Source organism: Polyodon spathula, chromosome 10 (assembly GCF_017654505.1).
Source record: "Polyodon spathula isolate WHYD16114869_AA chromosome 10, ASM1765450v1, whole genome shotgun sequence".
NCBI classification, from domain to species: Eukaryota; Metazoa; Chordata; class Actinopteri; order Acipenseriformes; family Polyodontidae; genus Polyodon; species Polyodon spathula.
Genome location: NC_054543.1, coordinates 22,284,877 through 22,308,560, shown reverse-complemented (window position 1 = coordinate 22,308,560; position 23,684 = coordinate 22,284,877). Strand labels below are relative to the sequence as shown.

General features: G+C 41.0%; 1 protein-coding gene across 1 annotated transcript in view; it reads left to right on the top strand.

Annotated features, from left to right (window-relative positions):
* LOC121321987 (fibroblast growth factor receptor 2-like) overlaps positions 1–21,972 on the top strand; it is an 80,677-nt gene extending 58,705 nt beyond the window's left edge. Inside the window, 13 exon segments of the mRNA XM_041261380.1 lie at positions 831–1,021; positions 4,508–4,652; positions 7,112–7,311; positions 10,475–10,626; positions 13,077–13,198; positions 13,600–13,710; positions 14,398–14,588; positions 15,105–15,227; positions 17,006–17,076; positions 19,220–19,357; positions 19,604–19,709; positions 21,404–21,489; positions 21,491–21,972. Of these exon segments, the coding sequence (XP_041117314.1) occupies positions 831–1,021; positions 4,508–4,652; positions 7,112–7,311; positions 10,475–10,626; positions 13,077–13,198; positions 13,600–13,710; positions 14,398–14,588; positions 15,105–15,227; positions 17,006–17,076; positions 19,220–19,357; positions 19,604–19,709; positions 21,404–21,489; positions 21,491–21,566 (1,712 nt within the window). The 3' untranslated portion in view covers positions 21,567–21,972.
* Positions 21,973–23,684: the final 1,712 nt, after the last annotated feature.

The following is a 23,684-nucleotide window of genomic DNA, read 5'->3' as shown; positions in this document are numbered from 1 at the left end:
ACGGAAATACCACAGCTGGTACGTGAACAGCACAGGCACTCGCAGGTGCTCAAAGAAATAATAATGAAAAGAAGGCGAAAAGAACAAGGGAAAATAAAACAGTAATAAAACTACAAATAAAAGGTGCTGCCCTCGGCAGCGTTATCCCGGTCGCCGCTACCCGCACGACCCGGATCACCGTCCTATTCTATCGGCTATCTAGTCTGCTCTTTCACAATACGCCGGGGTCTGCCCAAGTATTCCCTGCTCTCTCCTTCTGTCTCGCTGGGAATCTTAATTTTTCTCCCGGCTGATTCCCGGTCCCGAATCAAAGCTTCCGCATTCTTAGCGCATCTAAGTGGGCAGACCTGAGGAAACAACAGAGCGTTATTTTATAGGACCAACAATCACCGAAGACCCGCCTCTCAGCCATTCAGAGAGGGGGAAAGTCCACACACCCACTTTCCCACCTCCCCGTGTCACTGCCATGACTCACAGGCGGTTGTTGGGCAACTGCCGCCCTCTTCCTGCAGCCCGTGAACACAGCAGAGTCAGCACAGATCACTCCCTGTTACAGTCGTTTTTCAATTATCAATATGGCCACCAAACCATGTGACCAAAACACACCATTTTGAAATCGACAGTACTTCACATATTACTCTCTATTGTCATACTCAGTTTCGTGTCTCTAGTGTATTTTCACAAGATCTAGTCTTGTGGCCAAACTGAACTTTTTCAACTCTGGGACGCCCTATGGGCCTGGAAGCCTAATAAACACAGATCTGTGATCTTAGCCCAACATGGAAATCCAATTAGTCAGGGTGTTTTCTTTGTGATTTTTTTTACCACAGAGCGATCCCCCCATCGGCCCATCCTGCAGGCTGGCCTCCCTGCCAATGTGAGCGTGTACGTGGGCGAGGAAGCGCGCTTCACCTGCAAGGTATACAGCGACGCCCAGCCGCACATACAGTGGCTCAAACATGTGGAGAAGAATGGCAGCCACGTTGATGCTGATGGAAAGGCTTATTTCCACGTCTTAAAGGTGAGGTTTGCTGTTTATTACATTAGTTTCCATTGGGGCTATTGCACTCCCTTACACGCATTCATGTTTAGTGCAGTGTAGTCTAATTGAACAGCATGACATTGATTAAACTAGAACTAGAAATGTTATATATGTTATATATTTAAATATTTTGTTCCTGTATTTAAACTTGGAATGCATAGCAATTTAAAATATTATTGTAAAGTACCTGCTTTGGTGGTGGGCCCATACTTGTATTCTTGTTATTGTTAGACAGATTTAATACATTGCTGTCCTTTGTTATTGATTTATTCTAGCATTCAGGAATAAATAGTTCCAATGCCGAAATGCTGACATTAAGCAAAGTGACCATGGCGGATGCTGGAGAATATATTTGTAAGGTCTCCAGTTATATTGGGGAGGCCAACCAGTCTGCCTGGCTCACTGTTCTACAAGGTAAAAATACATGCAACTGACATGGGCCTCCTGAGTGTGTGTCCATGGGGTTGAACCTTGCTGGTGATGGTGGCTTCAGGCTGGATACAGGACCTCTCTAGGGGCCTCAGTGGGGACTCCTACTACTGGTCCTGAAACCTTCTTCTTGGGATGCAACTGTTTTTTCTGCCAGCAGCCATGGAAAAATCCAACAGCACAGCTCTGAATGTTTTCTGGTTGGTTCTTCTTGTCTTTGTCCTGTGTCTGCAGTCTCTATAGCCTATTCTTTCTTGTGAATTCTCCCCATCTCTAATTTACTGTATCCTAGCTTTGTTCATCTGCCTAAATTTTCTAGCAACTTTTTTCTGTGGGTGTCCAACTTACATCACATTAGCATCCCACATTTGATAAATGTTCTTACAAATGCAAAGGGGTTTTGGGGACTTTTCAGTGGCTATGATTCTGACGATTCCTGAAGTATACTCAGTACTTCTTTCAAACTAAGCCCTTGTGCCAGTTTATAATTAAAATTTCAGCTTGGTTGATAAATAATATATAGTGCTCCCTCGCTGTAACACGGATCTCGGGCCACACACAATATGAGTGTTATAACCAAAGAGTGTTATAAACGGGGGAGGGGGTGAGGGAGCCGTGGGACACATAACAACACACATCTGACTAAAATACAAAATAAAATAACTCCCTCTCTACAATGCACATAGTGAAGCAAAAATGTAACTTTATGTGAATTAATCATGCATAAAGCACCAACACTATATTTAAAATAAAAAAAAAAAAGATAAGATTCCAACTCGTGGATCACTTTAGCCGTTCTTAGCCTGGCTAAACGGTGGTCGGGAGTTCAGTTCAAAGCAACAGACAAGCAAACCAAGTGCGAGAAGGAGAGCTGGTTGGGAGAAGGGAAGTTGGAATGGGCTTGCCCCAGGTTTGGCTGCCGGAGTGGGGTTGAAGTAAAGCTGAAATGTCTCATCTCCTAGAGAAAGCCGCAGCTCCTCTTGCAGCAATAAAACTAAATACATTAGGAAAGACAGCCACGTATTGGGCCAAATATTTTTTTAGTTATAAAACGAATGCTGAATAAGATGTCTGTGTTATAAAGTGCCATCGCAGCTTTTCTTCAGTTCAGATACTGTATCAAAAAGGAGAGACAGAAATGGGAGTTAGACTGAGACGTTGTTTACAGTTTAAACAACACGGGTAGTTTATTTACTGTAGAAATATTACATGAATCACAGGTGTAGGGAGGACATGCTGTAGAAACGTTATATCCGAGGCGCTTTATAACCGAGAGCCTCATAGCGAGGAAGCACTGTGTGTGTGTGTGTGTGTGTGTGTGTGTGTGTATATATATATATATATATATATATATATATATATATATATATATATATATATATATATATATATATATATATATATATATATATATATACACACACACACACACACACACACACACACACACACACACACACACACAGATGTCTTTCAGACGTGGGGCAAACCCCCTTTTAAAAATTATCACCTTTTGTTGCCTTCTCGCCTGGAATTAATGAATAATTTTAGAATCAAAAAAAAAATCAAAAAAAAGTAGGGGTTTTCAAAAAAAAAAAAATTTGTAGAAAATTAATTAAAAATAAAAACTGAAATAGCTTGGTTGGATAAGTGTCCACCCCCCTTGTAATAGCAAACCTAAATTAGCTCAGGTGTAACCAATCGTCTTCAAAATCACACACCAAGTTAAGTGGCCTCTGCATCTGTGAAGCAGCGTTTGAAGATGGATTGGAGCCTCTTCAGGATTTGTAAGTATAATGGATCCACACTACATTTATTATTATTATTATTATTATTATTATATTATTATTATTATTTTATTATTATTGTACAAGTTGTAAGAAGTAATTATTGCTTGCCGCCGGTTTTTTTCTCATTGATGTTCACTGATTTAGATTATTGCATGGGAGTGTTTAGCAAACTGTTTTATATTTCCATGATTACAAGGAGTTACTCACCTAGAGACAGTGTAGGTTTCTTAGCCTTTCAAGATAAGCTGTCTGCCTGCTCCAACAATCACTCACTCAGTTCCTTTGTTTGCCACCTGTCAATCAGAGTAAAGATGAAAAGAACCGAGGTGTTTTCAGTCTGGCAGCCTGATTTAGAGCAGCAAATGTGTCTACAATCTCATTATTATTGCACTTGTTAATACATGTGCAGTTGTACCGAGACTCCAATTGAATGACTGATTAGCAATCGAGTCTCGGTACAGCTGCATAAAAGCAGCATGTTTTCACTCACTCGGGGTTGTTTGTTCGGTGAGTGGAGAATGGGTGTGGAGAGGAGAAAGTAAAAGTAACGTAAATAATTGATTTCAGCTCACCGTATTTGTCTGTGTAGTCAGTTTTGTTTGTCTCTTTGTTTTGGTTAAAGTGTCATGTCCTGTGTTTTGTTTGTCTTGAAACCTTTTATTTTCTGTCTGTTCATTTATTAAATGCTGAGTGCAAGCAAGCGCTCAGCTTCACCAAAACTCCACCTCTTTTTTTTCTTTGTGTTGGTTCCTGTTTCTGGTCTGACGTTACCCACTACTGCCGTCTTTGTGACACGGAGCCATGGTGCTGTACTTTTCTTTTAGTATTACTATTTGTATTTTCAACGTTAGTTGTGTGTCTCCTTCTTCTATTGTTCCTCCGGTTACAGAAACAGCGAGCTGTGCTAGGGTTTCTCCATATTCTTTTCATCTCATGTGCATGTTGCGTATGCTCCGGTTCGAGGGCTTGGTGAAGGGTGGTAGTGGTTCTTCCCTCCTCGCAAGACCAGGTTTTGGGGGCTGAAGCTGGATATTGGTGGGGGGGGGCTGTGCCAGCTGAGGCCTTGTGGATAAGGGGGAATGCGAAGCCCCATTTCAGTTCTGCTCTGCCAGGAATGTGATGGAGTGCTAGTAAGGCTGCAGCAGTTTCATCATCCCTGTCCACAAGAAGGTCTTGTCAGTATCTTTTGCTTTGTGTTTTTCTTTGCTCTTTATTTTTCTGTCTTCCCCTTTCCCTTTTTTTCTAGACTGCAGGTGTTAACACCACGGATAAAGACATTGAGGTTCTGTGTTTACCGAATGTAACTTTTGAGGATGCTGGGGAGTATACATGCTTGGCTGGTAATTCTATTGGGATCTCCTACCACTCTGCATGGCTCTCAGTTCTACCAGGTATATACAGCACTGTCTCTCAATGGTATTTCCCTGCTGTCTTATTATGTGATTGGCTGCTGCTTTTGTCCAAAATGAAGAAGCTGGCTGTAGTGCCTCAGTAGCACGTTGTGTGGTCCCTAAAACAGACCTGTGACCTTTTAACCCCTCCCCCACTCCAAAGCACAGATTTCCCTCCTTTAGAAATCACAGCTGTTAAAGTGAACTCAAACACTTTGCTGACTTTAGTGCTTTGTTGAACCGTCAACAGTCTTAGTTGCAAGTCATTTTCATTACAAATCTATATCTAAATTATAAACCAAGCATTCACATTCTGCATGCTGTCTGATTTTTAGCTTTTTAATCAGGTTAGATTCAAATTCATGTGATGTGTAAAGCTATAAAACCAAATTAGTTTACAGAAATGAGGGCAGTGGGAGACCAATTATTTACCACTATTTTGCTTCAAAATTAAGTAATATTGTACAATTTTTAGTGCACACAAAAGGCCAGGTTCTCCAAGTACAAAAGCAGCGCATATTGGTCTGTGGGTGTCTCTTTAATTTAGTCAAATCTCATTCATGAAATGCATGTTCTGAAGCTTTCAGAGGGGTTTTCATTTATTCTGGAGAGGAGCATGCAGGTGCTGCCATGCTGTTCTGGGTGATGTCATTTCAGTCAACTGTGTTTATCCACCTGGTAATTGTTAGCTTGCAAATAAAGAAAATAAAGGCTATTCCTTCGCTTCCTTGCATAGGCCAGGCTTTCTCAATTATCAACTTGTTGGCTCAGGAACACCTACCCGGGTGATCCCGCTTAACAATAAGGGCTTATTTAATATGTGTTGCAGTGCTCTTTAATTATTTTTCCCATGAGAAAAATACCTGCAACAACACACTGGCTCAAGTGAATAAAAAGTTTTTTTTTTTTGCTACAAAACCTCTTTCTAGCCTCTTTGCCTTCTCCTATTTCAAAAGCATTCATGTAAAATCAACCATTACCTAGCTCTAATAAAGCTTCAGTTTTGCTTTCTATTAATTCTATTATTAATCTATTAATTGCAGCCAATTAAGCTTTTTCTAGCTCCTGGGCTACTGCACTGTGCAAATCTGCAAATGCTAATGTGACAGTAACTAAATTTGCCATGCTAACAATTGTCTTGTGTTAATTTGTTAATACTCTGAGGTCAAGTTGAAAGAACACTTTTTTTTTGTCTGGGTCATTCCATCCTTCCATGGTGTTTGCAAGCCTACAATGTCTGTCTGCAACAGTGTGCTGCTGTTTAAACACATGGTAAAAAAAACCAAAAAAAAAAAAAAAAACATACACTTGAAGTCTTGTCATCCTAGCCTTTGGTCTCAATCATTTACAGAAAAATTATTTGAGTGTTATGATTCATCACTGTTGACGGTTGCTGCAGGCAGATAAATCCTGTGAAATTGTCCAGCCGTTTTTTAAAATTTCCATTAATAGCTGTGAATAGCTTTTCAGTTTTTTCAAATGAGTTTGGCTTTCTTATTAAAAGATTGAATTTAAATTAGATCAAAGTCTCAAAGTGGAGAAGAACTTCTCATGTGCTAAACTTTAATGTCAAGCTACAGGAAATGCTGGCCTACAGTGCCACACACTTTGTTACTAGTGACTACTAAAAATAAAAAAGAACCAGCTGTTTCCACAGCCTCTGTTTGGAACACTCACAGTGCTGATTGAATTGCTTCAGGACACTTGAGGCTTGGAGAATGCATTCACTAAAACCGTTTGATCATGTTTTGCAACATGAATCAATGGCAACATTTTGAATAATGTATTATGAGTTGCACATGTAGGTGTAATAGAGTTCAGTAGTCTCATGCATTAGATATGCATTAGATATTTACTGTGATCTGATTTTACATATTTCTCGTATAAAAAGTTGTGATTAATAACTCACTGTACATACATTAATACCAAAAATCATACGTTTTAAATAATAAGGGGCAAATCAGTGAATGCAACCCAGAAATGTTTTTTGAAAAACACTCAGGTTTTATTTTTTTACTATTCCTTGGTGAAAGTAATTGATTCAGTGATGTTTTGTAATTCAATCTACTGATATTTAAATAAGCACTTCCTTTTAAAGTGAGATCTTAAGCCGACCATAAAAATGCCATTTCATATTTGTGGTTGCTTTAGCACTGCAGAGTCTGGAAGGTCATTCTGACAGTTGTTAAGTATATCCTCCTTTTAGTAATCCATCTTAATGTAGGGGTGGGGTTAAAAACATACAACAACAATACAATTGCCTTCTCAAATATGATTCACAATAGACATGTATGTGCATGTGGGGTATTAATGGTCTCTCAAGTGCATTCCTGTTGTGGAGTTGAACAGTTCCTAAAATGCCTTCCATATGAGCCACCTGTCCCTCTGCTGTACAGAGTGAGCAGGTGGGTTTGTTTTCCTCTGTCTGACTGAAAGGATGTCCCCTGTCTGTAATCCAGTTCCAGTAGAAGAGTTTAAGAAGGACCTGACCTCCCCTGACTATGTGGAGGTAGCAATCTATTGCCTTGGGGTGTTTCTGATTGCCTGCATGGTAGTGATCGTGGTGGTGTGCCGGATGAGGACCACGGCCAAGAAACCAGACTTTAGCAGCCAACCTGCAGTACACAAGCTCACCAAGCAGATCCCTCTGCACAGACAGGTAACAGAAAGTAGATAAAGAGTTAAAAAACCCTTACAAATGAGACAGGGTCCCCAGCACTCCACCGCACCACACTTTAACTGCCGTCACTGCCCCAGGCTTTAGCAGCAGTGGAATTGTTGGTCTGTTTCGTGAAGGTTAGGTTTCTGGTAATGGTTTGGATACACTTGTGCTAAAGCAAAATTCTTTGATGCATCCGTAACTTCAAAACATTTAATCAGAATTGTAAAGTAAAACGTTGTCAAGTCGACACACGAATGCTAAAGAAGGCACCAGCTGAAACCGTACAGTGAAGAAGGTAACGACCAAAACATTCGTCTGCTTGACCTAATTTCTTATGCTTTTACCTTTAGAAGGATTTGTTAAATGTGAATTGTTTCATTTGTTTGGTTGTTTAGACAAGTGTCTTTGGAGCTCATTCACCTATAATATAAAAATAAAATAGAATTATTTAGAATTAGAAATGATTTTACACATTCTTTGTATCATATTGTTTGTGTCGTACAAAAACGTTTTGAGTCTGGCTGGTTGACTATTCATTATGTAAAGAAAGCCAGCACAATAGTAAATGTTATTTGCAAGAATGTATATGCAAATTCATGGAAATTTGAGGACTTCCTTTTGCTTAGTCTTCAGCTCTTTGCAATTGTTGCAGACAGTCAGTCTGTAGTTGGGTACAGTATGTCTGCTAGGTGCTTTTAACTGCCTTGGCTAAGGAATGTCACACATGCTGGCACTTACTTGGTCCAAGACGGTCCATTCAATATCTTTGCACCTTTACCCGACCATAACCGTGTTTGTGTTTGTATCTCATGTATTGTCTACTGTTTAAGAGCCAAGCTCCCTTTGCCCCAGGTATAGTGGCTCTGCAGTGGTAGTGTCCTGCTCGCCGGGTTGGAAGGCTGCCTCGCTGGGCGCAGTTACTCTGCAATGGTAGTGTCCTGGTAGCTGGGTTGGAAGGCTGCCTCGCTGGGCGCAGTGGCTCTACAGTGGTAGGGTCCTGCTCACTGGGCACAGTGGCTCTGCAGTGATAGGGTCCTACTGAGTGGGCACAGTGGCTCTGCAGTGGTAGGGTCCTACTCATTGGGTTGGAAGGCTGACTCGCCTTTGAAAGGTATTGTAATTAGCAGGAGATATGATGGTGATGGCAGTGGGTCAGTATAAGTACCTTCTGTTTTATGTCCCAGACAGTTTTCTGGCACCCTCTTAATTATATCCAGCATGAGTGACATCCATTTTCAGAAGCAGCATGACATTGTGTGCTTATGTACGACTTTGTATTTATATATTCCCATTCATGCTTTACTTTCATTATTAGATTGTTAACCAGATATCCAGATTGATAGTTACGCAGATAGGTAAGAAGGTAGGTAGAATGATAGGAATGTGGGTAGTTAGGTAGATTGACAGGTAAGTAGGTATTCAGATGGAAACAGCCTTAAGATCTTAGCAGTCTCTTCTAATATACAATTGCGATTTACATGTATGAACATATGATTAATACCTTGTCTTAAAAGTAGAAGGAGAAACCTTCCCAAGGTAAAATAATGGGGGAAAACTTAAATCCAGATGTCAAACAAACAAACCACAACCAAATCAGTGCTGATACCATTAAATCAATCCAATGTGAAACATCCTTGCAACAAATGTGTACCAGCATTTTTTTTAATTGCCAAAAAATGTATATTAAACAAAAGTGAAGACATGACTGTCGGTTGGCCAGCATGTGTTTATGGTGTGAATTCTGTTAAATGGGTTATTTTAAGAGCATGCTGGTGGCTGGACAAGTGAACTGGATCACTGGTCTTTCACTTCTGCAGACCTGGTTGGTCTCAACCGTCCTTAGTCATAGTTGCCAGACAGATTGGCTCAGTTGCAGTTTTTCAACTAGTTAGAGATTGCACCCAGTATTGCTTGGACTCAGAAGCTCAACTGCCCTTCAGCACTGAAAAAGGGGAATCTGTTGATGTCATGATAAGAGTAGCAATACTGTTGCCACAGACTCTGAATGATACATGTCAAGTTACAGTAAAAGGTAGTAATGTGATGTTTTTGGCCAAATGAAAAAAGGTTATGTTTTATGGAAGTGCTCAATGGCTTTACAAAAACATTCACTGCATTAATGGTAATAATTGAGTTATTTTCTGGTTTATTGAATTAGAATCCATCTGATGTTATATCTACAAGCATGAAAAGCAGAATCTTCAGATAACAACATGTTTGTTTACTTAAATAAGGATTGCTGAAGGGGAAAATTTACCTTTTTGAATATTGAGTAACAAATAGTTACTTTTCTGTCCTAATCAGGTTTAGTTTTTTGAATTGAGTAAAATTGAGTAATTTTAAATGTCTCTCTTAACTTGATTTGAAATACAAAATGCCATTAAACAGGAAAACATGGCAGTACCTTTAAATGTAGAAGATTAATTTATATGAAACAAGACCCACCCATGATTGGAAGTGTGGCAGAGCAGACCTCTGCCCTTTATAGATTGGCAGGGATGGGGTTAAATTCCCCTGCCTGCGTTGGTTTATTGTGTTCAGGTGGCTGGGGTTGATTGGAGTAATTAATGATCAATCAGCATCCAGCCACCTGACATAAAAGGAGGCCTCAGCTTTCCATTAGGAGGTAGAGGATGTAAGCTGGTGTTTGTGCTTTTTTTTTTTTTTTTTTTTGTTTTGTTTTGTTTTTTTTTTGTTTTGTGGTTTTGGTATTTTCTGATCTGGTGAAGGCGTCGCCCAGCCTGGAAACCTTTATTTTGTAAGTGTTGCTTTGTTATATCTGCTTGAATATCTTTGTTTTGACACTTGTACCCTTTTATTTTGTGTTTAATTGTGAATAAAATAATTTTTTTGAACTGCAGTCTGCTTCTGGGCCTCTATCCACTCGCCAGCCTGTCACAGGAGGATTACAGAAAAGTGTTTTCCGTTTGCAGATGAAAGCAATTCGGCAGCTTACATTCCAGTATTTTTAGTCCAGCCAGTTAGCTTAGAATCACTGTGAGTCAGTTACAGTAAAAATGCAGTCTAGCCCTGTATTCTAGTAGCACATAATCGTTATTTTAAGAACACACACATTTTCATAGCAGGCTGAGGTCCTGTTGAAAAACAGGGCACCCCTTTCTGCAATCATCAGCCTCTCTTCCTTGTGTCCTGTACAAAGGTGTCTGCAGACTCCAGTTCCTCCATGAATTCCAACACTCCCCTGGTTTACATCACAACACGCTCCTCATCTGCTGTGGATGCTCCCGTGCTGCCGGGGGTCCCAGAGTATGAGCTCCTCGAAGACTCCTGCTGGGAGTTTGAAAGAGACAGGTAACCCCCACGCTCACATGGCAGAACAAGTGACCTCCTGTGTGTTGTGCATAATAACATAAACACTAGGTGACCAGGTGGTTTTCATGTTTTGAATATTCTTTCAAAATGTAAGTGTTTTGTCTTTTGAATTCTTTGTAGTATGATTCAGTAAAAAACAAAACAAACCCACTGCACCTCATCGCTGATGAAGGCACTGGTCGAAATGTTTGTCTGTGTTCATTTCTTATGTTTTTCCATAAGTATAATTAAAACAGGCATTGATTGGTGAGATGGAGAGAGTTCATACACAGCAAGTGCGCAATTCTGATAGATTCACCTCTGTTCCTCATGGATTATCCACTGTACTGTGCAAAGCATGATGCTGTGGGGACGCCGACAATGCTTTTTTTTCTTTTCAACAGGAACTGAGTCTCAAGCTGCTGCTTCCCCCCCCCCCATTCTGCTCCCTGCCCCCCATGGGGGGGGGGGGGTAATCGTTTAGCAACTTATGAACAAACATAGGTTTGAAGGTGACAGTTTAGATAATAAGCTATTCAAACACTAGACTCCAGCTGCTTCCTCTAGCTCTAGTTGCGCTTGTATTTTTAGGGGTAATGTTGCAGACCCAGAAGAAAATAAACTTGGAAAACGAATCTATTAATAAAGTGGTGTTTTAGATAAGCAAAACACTTATGTGACAATCCCTAAAAAAATCATCATTTGCTCTTTATTCTCTTTACTAATTGGTATAAACAAAAAGTCAAAATGACCTTGCAATGTATGCACACCATGACTTCACTCTATCTGCACTGATTTAAATGAATACATTCATAAGTACATTAATTATTTCTATTTTTTTGCTTGCTTGTGTAAAAGTTCAGTCACATTCCATTCCATTCCAGTTCCATGCTGAGCTTGGAAAGCGTGGATGAAACTGGGGCCGGTGTGAATGGCTGCAGTGCTACGTACCCCCTACCCTTTAATGTGGAACATTCTGGAGTGTTAACAGTCACAACAAGAAACAACAACAAAAAAAATGTCATGGTCTACATTGCATTCAATGAAAGAGAGCCTTTGAGCTCCACTCTACCAGCATGCAGAGCAGTTGCAGCACAGAGCTGCGATTGTTCTGCTCAGCCAAGCCATAAAAATGAATTATTTCTACAAAAAATGTTTATACAATTCAGGGCTATAAGTGTCATTTCTGGGGTGAATTGGAAGTTAAGATTTTAAAACTGATATGGTCTAGATTACAGGAATGTAGGCTGACTGGTGCAGGCATTTGATTATATACATCAAACGTGGGTAGTTTTATGTCAAACTTAGTTTCATATGGTAGTTTAAATAAATAATGGTTACACTCTGCTCTGATTCCTAGCATAGCATTTAGTTTTTAAAGTTAAAGGAGCATGTTTTCTTCATAATTCAAGCAAATAGTACAGAAAAAGATAGAAATAGCATATTTTGCATACCTTAGGAAAGTCTCCTCCAAACGTGTGGGGATTTTCTTTCCTAAAAAAGGTATAAGAAAATAATTCCAATTTATAACTTAGGCAGGTCAGATTTTTAATTGATCAGAGTCTTGTCTATGCAGTCTTCCTAGAAAGATACTGTTCTAAAATGGAAGAGGCTCATTTGAAGAAGGAAACTACAGTGTACAATTCTTGGACACTTACACATAGCATCACTTCTTTCTAATGTACAGAGTTGTTGATGAAGTTTTTGAGATTAGCCTCTGGAATATGAGACTGCAGATAATTGTTCTCCACACCAACTTCTAATGATAATCCCCCCTCCCGTTCATAACCACCAAACTGATATGCTATGGCAGGCTATATCTTGGTACCTGCTTCCTGTGTACATTTGTTACATGAATATTTTCCACCATTTTCTTTCTTTCTTTCTTTTCAGGCTTTGCTATTTAAAGCTAACCACATAAACAGTTTCAACACCTGTTATGGTATATGAGATGCTTGCCACTATCCACAAACTTTAAAGTGCTTTTAAATATATATATTTTTTTGTGAAGGGTTTGTTATAAAACATATAAAATTGTCCTTAATCGAACAGATATTTTAAAAATGACTTGTAACCCTCTCTAAAACGATTGAAAATGGTTTCATGAATGGCAAGCTTGATTTAATTAATCAAAACAGTCTTTAAAAAAAATATCCCTTAATCCTTCACGTTTTGTGAATTGGGCCTGCACCTTCTATATGCTGTTGGTGTTGCTTATGTTGACTAGCATTTCTGACACTTGCATGAATTGAAACTCCCACTGGCCCTGCTGCACCCAGTCCTGGGTTTCAGAACTACCCTCATTTATTGATTTAAATGATTGGTCGTTAGGAATTATAGCTGCTTGAACAACCTACAGATGTATTCATTTTAAGTCTTGTACCTGTAGTGTGTTTCTTTCCTTGGTCATGGACTCTGTTTTCACCCCATGTTCTCTTTACATTTTGCAGGCTAACTTTTGGCAAGCCACTGGGGGAAGGCTGCTTCGGGCAGGTGGTCATGGCGGAGGCTCTGGGAATTGACAAAGACAAGCCCAAGGAGGCAGTGATGGTGGCTGTGAAGATGTTGAAAGGTAAGGGCAGTGGTTCATTGTCTGAGATTATTCAGTGTTGTTGACTGAAACTTGTCATTATCAGGTCAGAAAGTCACATAGCTGACCCTTAGGGTCCAGACAATTTAGTGCAATTTGTGGTAGACACAAAGGTTCATTTAAAAAAAGGCAAAAAAAAAATTGGCACGACGGATGCACCTAAAAAATTGTAATTGGCAGTTTTTTAAATGTAATTCAGTTGTGTAAAAGATGGTTAACTGACAGCTTACACATTCTAATTCAATGAGAGTATTTGTATTCTGGGGCTTTTAAACAAGTCTCCTGAAATATTATATTGTTCTTGTGTTTGTTTTTTTTTAAGACTGTCTTACAGCAATGTCTAAGTGTTGGCTTGAGCTTTGTTTTTGTTCCTTTCGATTCAGATGACGCTACTGAGAAAGACCTGTCTGACCTGGTGTCCGAGATGGAGATGATGAAAATGATCGGAAAGCACAAAAACATCATCAATCTTTTAGGAGCCTGCACCCAGGAGGGTAAGGATCCTTTAGAAACCTGTTGAAATCCTGCACCGCAAGAATGCTTAAAAAGAAAGCTCTACATTTCTTACACCTGTTAAATATATCTAAATAACAGACATTTTGAAACCCTGGACTGGATACTGGAATAATCTTAACTTATAAAATTGTCTTATAGTAAAAGCATAGCAACATGTAATAAAGCACAATGAAAGAATGACAAGGCATAGGTAAACATTGTAAAGAATAGCCAGATGTGGTAAAGCATGTTAACAAATTCAGGGAAAACTGTGGTAAATACATAGTGTAACCATGAGAAAAGCATTGTAAAACTGCAAAAATACTGTAGCAAACTTTTATAAGGGTTTCTAACTCTTGTTACCACCATGGTACCATTCAGCCAATGCCTGTTTATCCATATAAAACCCATTTCTATTTTGTACAGCTGTGGGAAACAAGGTTTGAAGATGCAGTGCTCTCTCGATAGTTTACATATTTGGATAAGTCAGTTGTAAGTGTCATATATTGTCTGTATAAGAGCCCGTCACTAACTCAGTTTTCCATATTTTAATATCTTTGGATGTACAAGTCAGATAGCATAATAGAGGGAGCACTGTCCTATTAAAATGCTCCACTCTCTGTATTGTTTGTAGCTGTGAAATGCATCTCTTTCAACACGCATCTTGCTTATCTTTTCAAATCCAGGCCCTCTGTTTGTAATAGTTGAGTATGCGTCAAAGGGGAACCTCCGTGAGTACCTGCGAGCCCGCCGCCCCCCTGGGATGGAGTACTCCTATGACATAACCTGCGCGCCGGACAAGCAGCTCTCCTTCAAGGACCTGGTGTCCGGCACTTACCAGGTAGCAAGAGGCATGGAGTACCTGGCATCTCAGAAGGTAAGGTTTCAGTCTGGGAACTGGGGTCTGTATACCATTTAAAGACACTAGCATGCAGTATTGGGACACTTGAATTCAAAGTGAATCATTTACAAGAACCAGATTTCAAAACATAACTTGTTTTGAAAGAATAGTACAATCCATTAACATAATGGCCCTTATGTTAAAGCCAGTGCAAAGCTGATGAGAGAATACAATGATCTTAAATTTATTATAAAATATTTTGAAACGAAATGTAACCCTTCTTTTCTGCAAGTACGTTGTTTCTGGCTCGTTTTATACTGTTTTTTTTTGTTTTTTTCCCAGTGAGGAAATATGCTTTTTATTTGCCCACCTTCAAAAGTAGAGCCTTTAATCCATAAGTTTGAAAGAGTCTGACAAATTAGTTTAACAATGTTTAGTTTTTTTAAGTGCTAGAGAATTGTTCAAAAAAGTCAATGATCCGTTAAGCCTGTATTTGTTGATAAACCCTTTACCCCAAACTGTGTTTTTTTTCCTTCTCTCTCTCTCTATTAGTGTATTCATCGTGATCTTGCCGCCAGGAATGTATTAGTCACAGAAAACAATGTGATGAAAATAGCAGACTTTGGTTTAGCCAGAGATATCCACAATATTGATTATTATAAAAAGACAACAAATGTAAGTGTTTCAGTGGTGTTCTATACATTTTCAGTCCTGTAGGATTCAATGCAAAGCTTTGACTGGTAGGTTGCAAAAGTGATTATGGTGCTGGTTTTGCTTGGTTAGAGTTAAAAGATTATAAATCTATACAGTGCCAAGAAAGTTTGTTAACCCCAATGATAATTATGGAATTTCCATAATTTTACCATGATAGCCGCCTTGAATCAAAACCAGTTTTTTTTCTTAAATATCCAATAGGGTTTATATTAACCAATTCCATGTCTTCTGAAACAAAGTGATGTATGAATTAGACAAACAATGAGTAATTAAGATTCAGGGTATGTGAAAGTAATGAGCCCCTGGCTTTATCAGCTCAATTAAGGGGATAATTAGAATCAGGTGTTTAAATAATCAGGCAGATCTTCAATGATTAGTTTGGAAGACGCCACCCTATGTAAAGATCAGAAACCTTGTGAGTTTGGGCTTCACCATACAGGTGTGTGGAAACACGTCATGCCAAGATCAAAAGAAATCTCTGAGGACCTCAGAAAAACAGTTATTGATGCTCATCAGTCTAGAAAGGGTTACAAAACCATTTCTAAGGATTGGGTCTACCTATCCACTGTCAAACAGTCTACAAATGGAAAATGTTCAAGACCACAGTCACTCTACCCAGGAGCGGTCGTCCTACCAAAATCTCTAACAACAAACCGGAAAATCATCAAGGAAGTCACAAAGAATCCCAGAGTAACATCCATGGATCTGCAGGCCACTCTCGCCTTAGCTAATGTGAGTGTCAGAAAAAGACTGAACAAGAATTGTGTTCATGGAAGGATAGCTAGGAGGAAACCACTGCTCTCTAAAAATTACATTGCTGCCCATCTGAAGTTCACCAAAGAGCACATAGATGATCCACAAGACTTCTCGAACAGAGTTCTCTGGACAAACGAGTCAAAGGTAGAACTTTTTTACCTCAATGAGAAACATATGTTTGGTGAAAACCAAACCCTGCGTTCAAACAGAAGAACCTCATCCCAACTGTCAAACATGGTGGTGGGAGTGGGTGGTTTGGGGCAGCTTTGCTGCCTCAGGACCTGGACAGCTTGCCATCATTGACACAACCATGAATTCCTCATTGTATCAGAAGATTCTAGAGGAGAATGTCAGGCCGTCCATCCGTGAGCTGAAGCTGAACCGAAAGTGGGTCATGCAGCAAGACAATGATCCTAAACATACAAGTAGATCTACAAAAGAATGGCTGCAGAAGAAGGAATTCCACGTTTTAATATGGCCTAGTCAAAGTCCGGACCTAAACCCCATCAAAATGTTGTGGCAGGACCTGAAGGGAGCTGTCCATGCAAGGAAGCCCTCAAATGTCACAGAGCTGAAGCAGTTCCTTAAGGAGGAATGGGCCAAAATTTATCAAAAACGATGTGAGAGACTGACCAACAGTTACAGGAAATGTTTAGTTGATGTCATTGCTGCTCAAAGGGGTGCCACCAGTTATTGAATCTAAAGGTTCACATACTTTTTCACACATGGATATTGAATGTTGAATCATGTGTAGAAAAATAAATGTTGAAACAGTGTCATGTTTTTGTGTCATTTGTTTAATCAGGTTATCTTTATCTAGGACTTGGATTAAGATCTAATAACATTTTAGGTTTGAAATATGTGAAATATGTGAAAATCCTAAGGGGTTCACAAACTTTTTCTTAGCACTTTTATGCCCTATTAATGTGGACACGTAATAGAATCCAAGTATATGTATGATGGGCCTGCTTCGTACCTTGCAGGGTCGGCTTCCAGTGAAATGGATGGCTCCAGAAGCCCTCTTTGACAGAGTTTACACCCATCAGAGTGATGTGTAAGTACTGTGGCAGGTTTGGGTAAACATGCTTGCCAGTGCTGTCCCTTTTCTCCTGGTTAATTTGAATGTGTAATGTGTGATTTAGAATTGCCGTGTTTGCCTGTGAGGGTCAGGGGGTGACAGTGAGAGTCTTTGCTGGCAGCCAGGGGGGATTTCATGGTAGACTGGTAATCAGCACTCTGTTACTAATCTACCCAGCTTCAAAGCAGGAGAGAGGGGGCAAGCGCTAACCCCCTTCTGTGGAAGCCATTCTCCTCTTGAACTTCTTCACAGATGTTCAGACTACAAAGCAAACTTTTTTGCCCATTTTCTTCATTACTGCCTTCATTTTTTTTTTCTTTTTTAACAATCCTCCTTGTTTTTGTTCAGTGCAATGTGAATGACAGGTGTGGTTTCATTTTTTCTTTCATGTCAGTCTTGGTACATAAACAGCAGTGGCACAGTTTACATACAGACCTCAGCACAAACATTGTGATAAAGTATGTTCTGTACTAAAGACTCCATCACTATTGATTTATTTGAAAGCATTGATATTCCTGACACCATTTGTGCTCCTGTTTTTAAAGAAGGTTTGGAGTTCTTTCTTTTGTTTCAAATCCCTTCTTAAATAAAGGATTAGTTGTCGTGTGTGAACAGGGTACAGTATGTTTTATTGAACAGCCAATAGCAGCACTCTGCTAGTTTTAGTGTTTTCAAAAACATCAGTCTATGAACAGTTGACTTTGGTTTATGAAAGGTATTGATATTCATTACTTTAGGGTATTTAGGGAGTTGATTCACTCTCCAGTGAAAAAGACCTAATAAATATTTTAAGTTAAATTCCCATAATCCTCCAATACTGCATTTGTACATCACAAATCACATATCTCCATGGATAATATAACATTACAATACATTCCTTCCTAAACCAATAGCTTAACGTTATTTACTTGTTTGGATATACAGGGGAGTTTTATTAGGCGTCTCTTTCATGGTTTCCTAGACTGGTTCAGTTCTGGTCTCTCCATAGTTGTATCTGTCAATAAGCATAAAGGAGTTTTTTGGGTTTTTTTCTCTACGTGTCGATCTTGTGCAGGTTCACCCGGTCCCAAAGCATCTTGAGATTGTTGCTGTTCATTATGTGGCAGCAAGAGATCAGAAAGGAGAGAAAACAAGGGTGCTTACCTCTGAAACTGTAGCAGAGATTTCAAATGTAAACAGAGCTGTATTTAAAAAAAAAAAAGATAAAAAAAAAAAAAAACAATCTTGGGCTACCACCATGATGCCAGAAGAATGCCTGCTTAAGCTGCTCCTCAAACGGTGATCTCAAAATGTGATCGCTCCCTTCAACTAGAATCAACAGAACAACTCAATAAATAAGCATCCCTCAACAGATCCATCAATGAATAAATAATCGCCCCCTTTTCAAATCCATGCAAAAGTTGCTTTTGTTTTTTTATTCTGCAAATCTATCCAAATTATGTCCGTTTACTACCAGTTCAGAGCAACTGGGTGGATTTCTTTTTATAGTCGTACCTATTAATGCTGCTAGTAAGAGACGAACATATCCGGTCCTTGAGTTCCAGAGACTAACATGTTTTATAGGAGGAAGAATGGGTTGAATTCAGTAATTTAGGGTAGAGGTGGAACAAAATCCTAAAGGTCTCCAGCCCCTGAGGACCAGAATTGAGCATTGATGTTTGTAAAACATAATTGTTTCCATTATTTAGTTTTATTGCAGCAAAAGAAGGAAATGTACTCTGAATCTAAAACAAAAGTATGAACCTCAAACAATGGGAAGTGAGACATGCTCCCAAATTCATTGTTCTGTTTATGTCTAAACAATGATTTGACTGTCGCAAGCCCTGGGCACTGTTTGCACAAACAAAGCGGCCTTTGAGAATGAGTAATCAATGCATACAGCTGTTGCAGCGCGTGCATTTGTGAGAACACCCACCTTGAAAACTAAACATTCACACTGGTTGTAAGTTTTGGTGTTGATTTTTTTTGCCCACATTTCTGATGCAATCGCTCAAGTGTGTGTGGCTTTTTTTCTGAATGGCTTGGTTTATGTGTGATGGTTTTGGATGCTTACCTGACCTGACCTTTTATTACTCTCAAATGGATTTTTTGATGGTCTTGGCTTTGTCTATTTCTGCAGGTGGTCCTTTGGTGTATTGATGTGGGAGATCTTCACATTGGGAGGCTCCCCATACCCCGGCATTCCTGTAGAAGAGCTTTTCAAGCTTCTTAAAGAGGGACACAGAATGGACAAGCCTGGCAACTGCACCAACGAACTGTGAGAAACTCCCCATTGATCCAATGCAAGTCTGTCTCATTAACAAACCTGCACACACGCCTCTCCTCTGCATCTCGTAGAATCAGTGAGATACAGTAGTATTTTTTGGTACTGGTGACTAGCAACTGTAACAGTGTTTGGTATTACTAGCTTTACTATGCTAAAAGCTATGTATACACAGCTTTTAAGCCAACTAAATGTAAACCAATTGCTGTTAGAAACTAAAGTAATGTTTGCTTGTTCCAGGTATGTGATGATGAGAGACTGTTGGCGTGCCATTTCTTCACATAGACCAACATTTAAACAATTGGTTGAAGACCTGGACCGAATTCTGTCCTTAACTACGAATGAAGTGAGTGTCTAAATAATGACGTTTAATTGATGCTGTTGTGTGTTAAGTTAGGGCTAAAAAATTACCAACATTCATTATGATGTGTCAATTTATATGCATTCTGGAACCAAAAAAAGGTCAAAGGTCAAAATTCAGGGCAATGCATTTTAAGATAAATACATATTACAATATGTGTTCTTAAACAGTATTTATGGTCTGAAAAATATGACTGTAAATTGAATTTTGTTCTGTTGACTTTTGGAAAGAGATATATCCATTTGTCCATACACAACCAAGGACACAAAATTGTCAAAAAATAAGACGCGTTCGCTTTTTTTGTCTTTTATTCAGGACTGAAATTGCAAAATTCCTTGCTGCATTTTCTTCCCCACTCTTACTTTTAATAACCTTAAACCATGCGAAACAAACCTCCAATGCCAGTGGAACTAAAAAGATGGCTTGGATTTAAATGGGCTTTTTTTCTACCATCATTTTTTTGCAGATGTAATTAACTTTTATAAAGTGCTTGCAGATGTTCCGCTCCAAGACACATGCTATACTTTACATTTCAAGCACTTTTTTTTTTTTCAAAACCACAAGTGTGTGTTTTGAAAATAAATTAAAAAATGCGCAATGGAAAGCAGCTAGTCAAAACCTAAGAACTGCATATCAAAACTCACACCACGAAAGAGGATTAATTAGGCTCCTGAATGTGGCGTATCCGGTAAAGGCACTCAGCCCAGAGTGCAGGATGTGCCCTATAGCTTGGAGATTGACAGTTTGAATCCAAGCTATGCCACTGCCGATAGTGGACGAGAGTTCCCAGGGGCGGCGCACAATTGGCCAAGCACTGCCCAGGCGTGGTAGGGGTTAGGTCTACTCACCAGTCTTTGGCTCACTGCACACCGGCAACCCCTGTGGCTGGCCAGGTGGCTTTATGCAGCGTGGTCTCCCGACGCTGTAGTTGTCAATATTGGCTGCATGGCGGGCTCACAGAGTGAAAAAAAGTGGACCGCTGACTGCCCTCATTTCAAAGGTTGCAAATGCTCGTCTTCATCTCTCCCGATGTAGTTCAGAGGTTGCAGTAGTGAGCCAGGTTGAATAATAATTGGACGTTTTGGGAGAAAATTGGAAAAATGTGTATTAAATTAAAAAAAAAAAAAAAACATTCATAAATGTAACACACTTTTTCCCCTGAAGTACTGTTCGTCACTTCATAATGGGACATGCAGTTTGTATTGACTTTTCCCTCAGGACTGGAATGAAGTAGGTAGGGGATACACAAGGAGTGTTTAGGAAAATGGAGATTATCCTTTTAGGTCATATTAATTATTTGTTTAGATAAGTACCAGAGTCAAAAATAAACCAAGCTGGTCTTGTCTGAGCCAATCCATGCTATATGGAGGGCAGTATTCATTACTGCATATGTGTCTAATGCACCAAATGCATCTCTCATTGATTGATTGTTAAACATTCCTGGGTTTCTGATCAGGATCAGCTTGGTTAGTCACATTATTTAGCTGCAACTCATTCGAAACTGTGTGTGCTTTCTTTTTTCCTAAAAGTTATTGTGTTTTTAATTGACCAACTTGAGTTAGAAACCATGCAATTGTTATTTATTAAACCTGCAATCGTGTTGAGTTGACTAGATTGTCTCCTGGACGATCTCAGGAGGTGGTCTTGAGGCTCATAACAGCTTTTCCTTTGTTCCTCAGGAGTATTTGGACCTGTGCCCCCAGGCAGAGCAGTATTCCCCCAGCTTCCCTGACAAACGGCGCTCCTGCTCCTCCAGCGATGACTCTGTTCTCCTGTGAGCTCCTGCCTGAAGAGCCCTGTCTTCCCAAGTACCAGCACATGAATGGCAATGTTAAAATATGAAGGCAGCCGAGCCTCCACTTCAGGGGAGAGGCCTCCAGCAGAGACTGCATCTCCGGTGACAAAAGCTTCCATCTGCAACATTGTTTTTTGTGGCTAGTATACAGACTTTTTTACATGCACATGAATAACATGTTTTTCAAAAGCTCTTAAACTTTTGTATTAAGGAAGACTAGTGCCAGGATTTATGGACACTTAACTGTAAATGAGTCTTGGAGCAAGCAATAACCTCTTCATTCCATATTTGAATGGACCACAGTGGACTTGAGGCAAAGAAAAAGACTGCCTTGCTTGTTTTGTAATATTGGTAATAATGTAAGCCCACACGTCACTATGGCGCAATGATGTGCAGTATATGAAGTGCTGGGTATATTTGTAAATATATTAAAATATATATAAATCTATATTATATTTACATTGAATTATTTTTTGTATGGATTTAAGAAAGAGGCCCCCCAATGCACCTAGAATGAATTACTCTGTTGGTAAAATGCCATCACTTGTGTTGTAAGGCTAATATAATATGTATTTTTTTCACCTGGGAGAGAAAGGGTGGGATACTTGCTTTCAGGGAAAACGGTAGCATGTTAATTAATTTATTGACCTATGTATAAAACAAACCCCCTGCACCCCCCGGCCCCCGACACACGGTCCCAGGGGTTCACCACCATGCGAGTTTCGCACTAACGGTGGCACTTCCCGAACACCCGAACACTCGCGCCGCCACCTGATTTTCACTACCCCCGAGCGAATTGTGAGGGCGTCTGAATCAACCCCTCCCCCCACCCGTACCCCATGTCGTTGCGCTGCCCACCCGGGACCCTTCCCTGCCCCCGCCTGCTTCGCTGCCCCGCATTTCGGGCCCCCCCCCCTCACCTCCGCTCCCCTCCCCCACCCCCCAACACCGCGCCAAGACTGCGGGACACGACATCGGGCCCGAGTCCCCTGGTAGTTCCACCCCTTCGACCTCATCTGTTCCTAGTTCATGACCTCTACCAAGAGGTCCGCCACCACACTCCCCCTCCTCCCGGGCGCCACACGGCCTGATCCCCCTTACCGGACCCCCCCTCTAAGTGGCCTCACCTCCACCCAATATTACAAGCGTCTCACGTCGTGTGCACTTTACCCCCCCCCAATGCCAACATCATCTTTGTCAACCCAGTCCACCACTGCGCAATTTTCTGTTCAAACCTCCCCCACTCCCTCCGTAACTCCTCCTTGCCCCAATCTCCTCTTTGCCCGACCCCCGCCCTGCTCTTCGAGTCCACGTCGACGCCCTTCCTATCGGCGTCCCCTGCCGGCGGCACCGCACACCATCACCCTTCGTACCCATCCCTCTCTTACCACCAGCCACTTCCCCATCCTACACTCTCCCTCCTCCCCCCCACCCCCCGACTGCCTCCCCTCATTGCCTGCCCCTGCCCTTTCCCCTTGCTTTACCCTCCGCCGGCCTGACAGACGTGCGGCTCTGACCCCCTCCCCCTGGCCCGCCGATCGCGCCCGCTGTCCGCTGTCGACATTTCCGCCACCGCTACGGTCCCCCCTGGCAACCCGCTGCCCAGCACCACCCCGCTCTCCCTGTTTTCACCATGCCCCTACCCCACGCCGTTTGCCACCCCCCCCCCCCCTTCGTGAGCACACCACTGGTTTTTTCCTTCCCACTGCCCCCCCCGTTGAGAAGCCTATGTTCTGCCCCCGGGCAACGGCCACCCCGTCCGGTACGATTTCGGACCCACCAACGCCAGGGCACCCCCCCCCCCCCGATCGCTCCCCCCCCACTGGCGCCCCACCCCTCCCCCCGCCTAGCCCCCCGTGCACCCCGCATGTTCCCCACAGCAGTCCTTCGTGCAGCTGAACTTATGCCCCACTTTTACACCACCATCAACTCCCACGCGCCCCACTGCCACCGACCGCCCCACTGCATCCCAAGAACGGGACCCCCACTGAACCCCTCACACAACAGAACTTGACCCCCTCCCCCCCGCCACCCCCCTACTTGTGCCACTCTCCTGATGAGTAAACACTTCTACCCGCTTTTTCCAATGAGAACCCACTTCCATTACACCCACCCCACTCAAAAATTATTTATCTAACACCAGACTTAAACGGTTCACCTGCCGA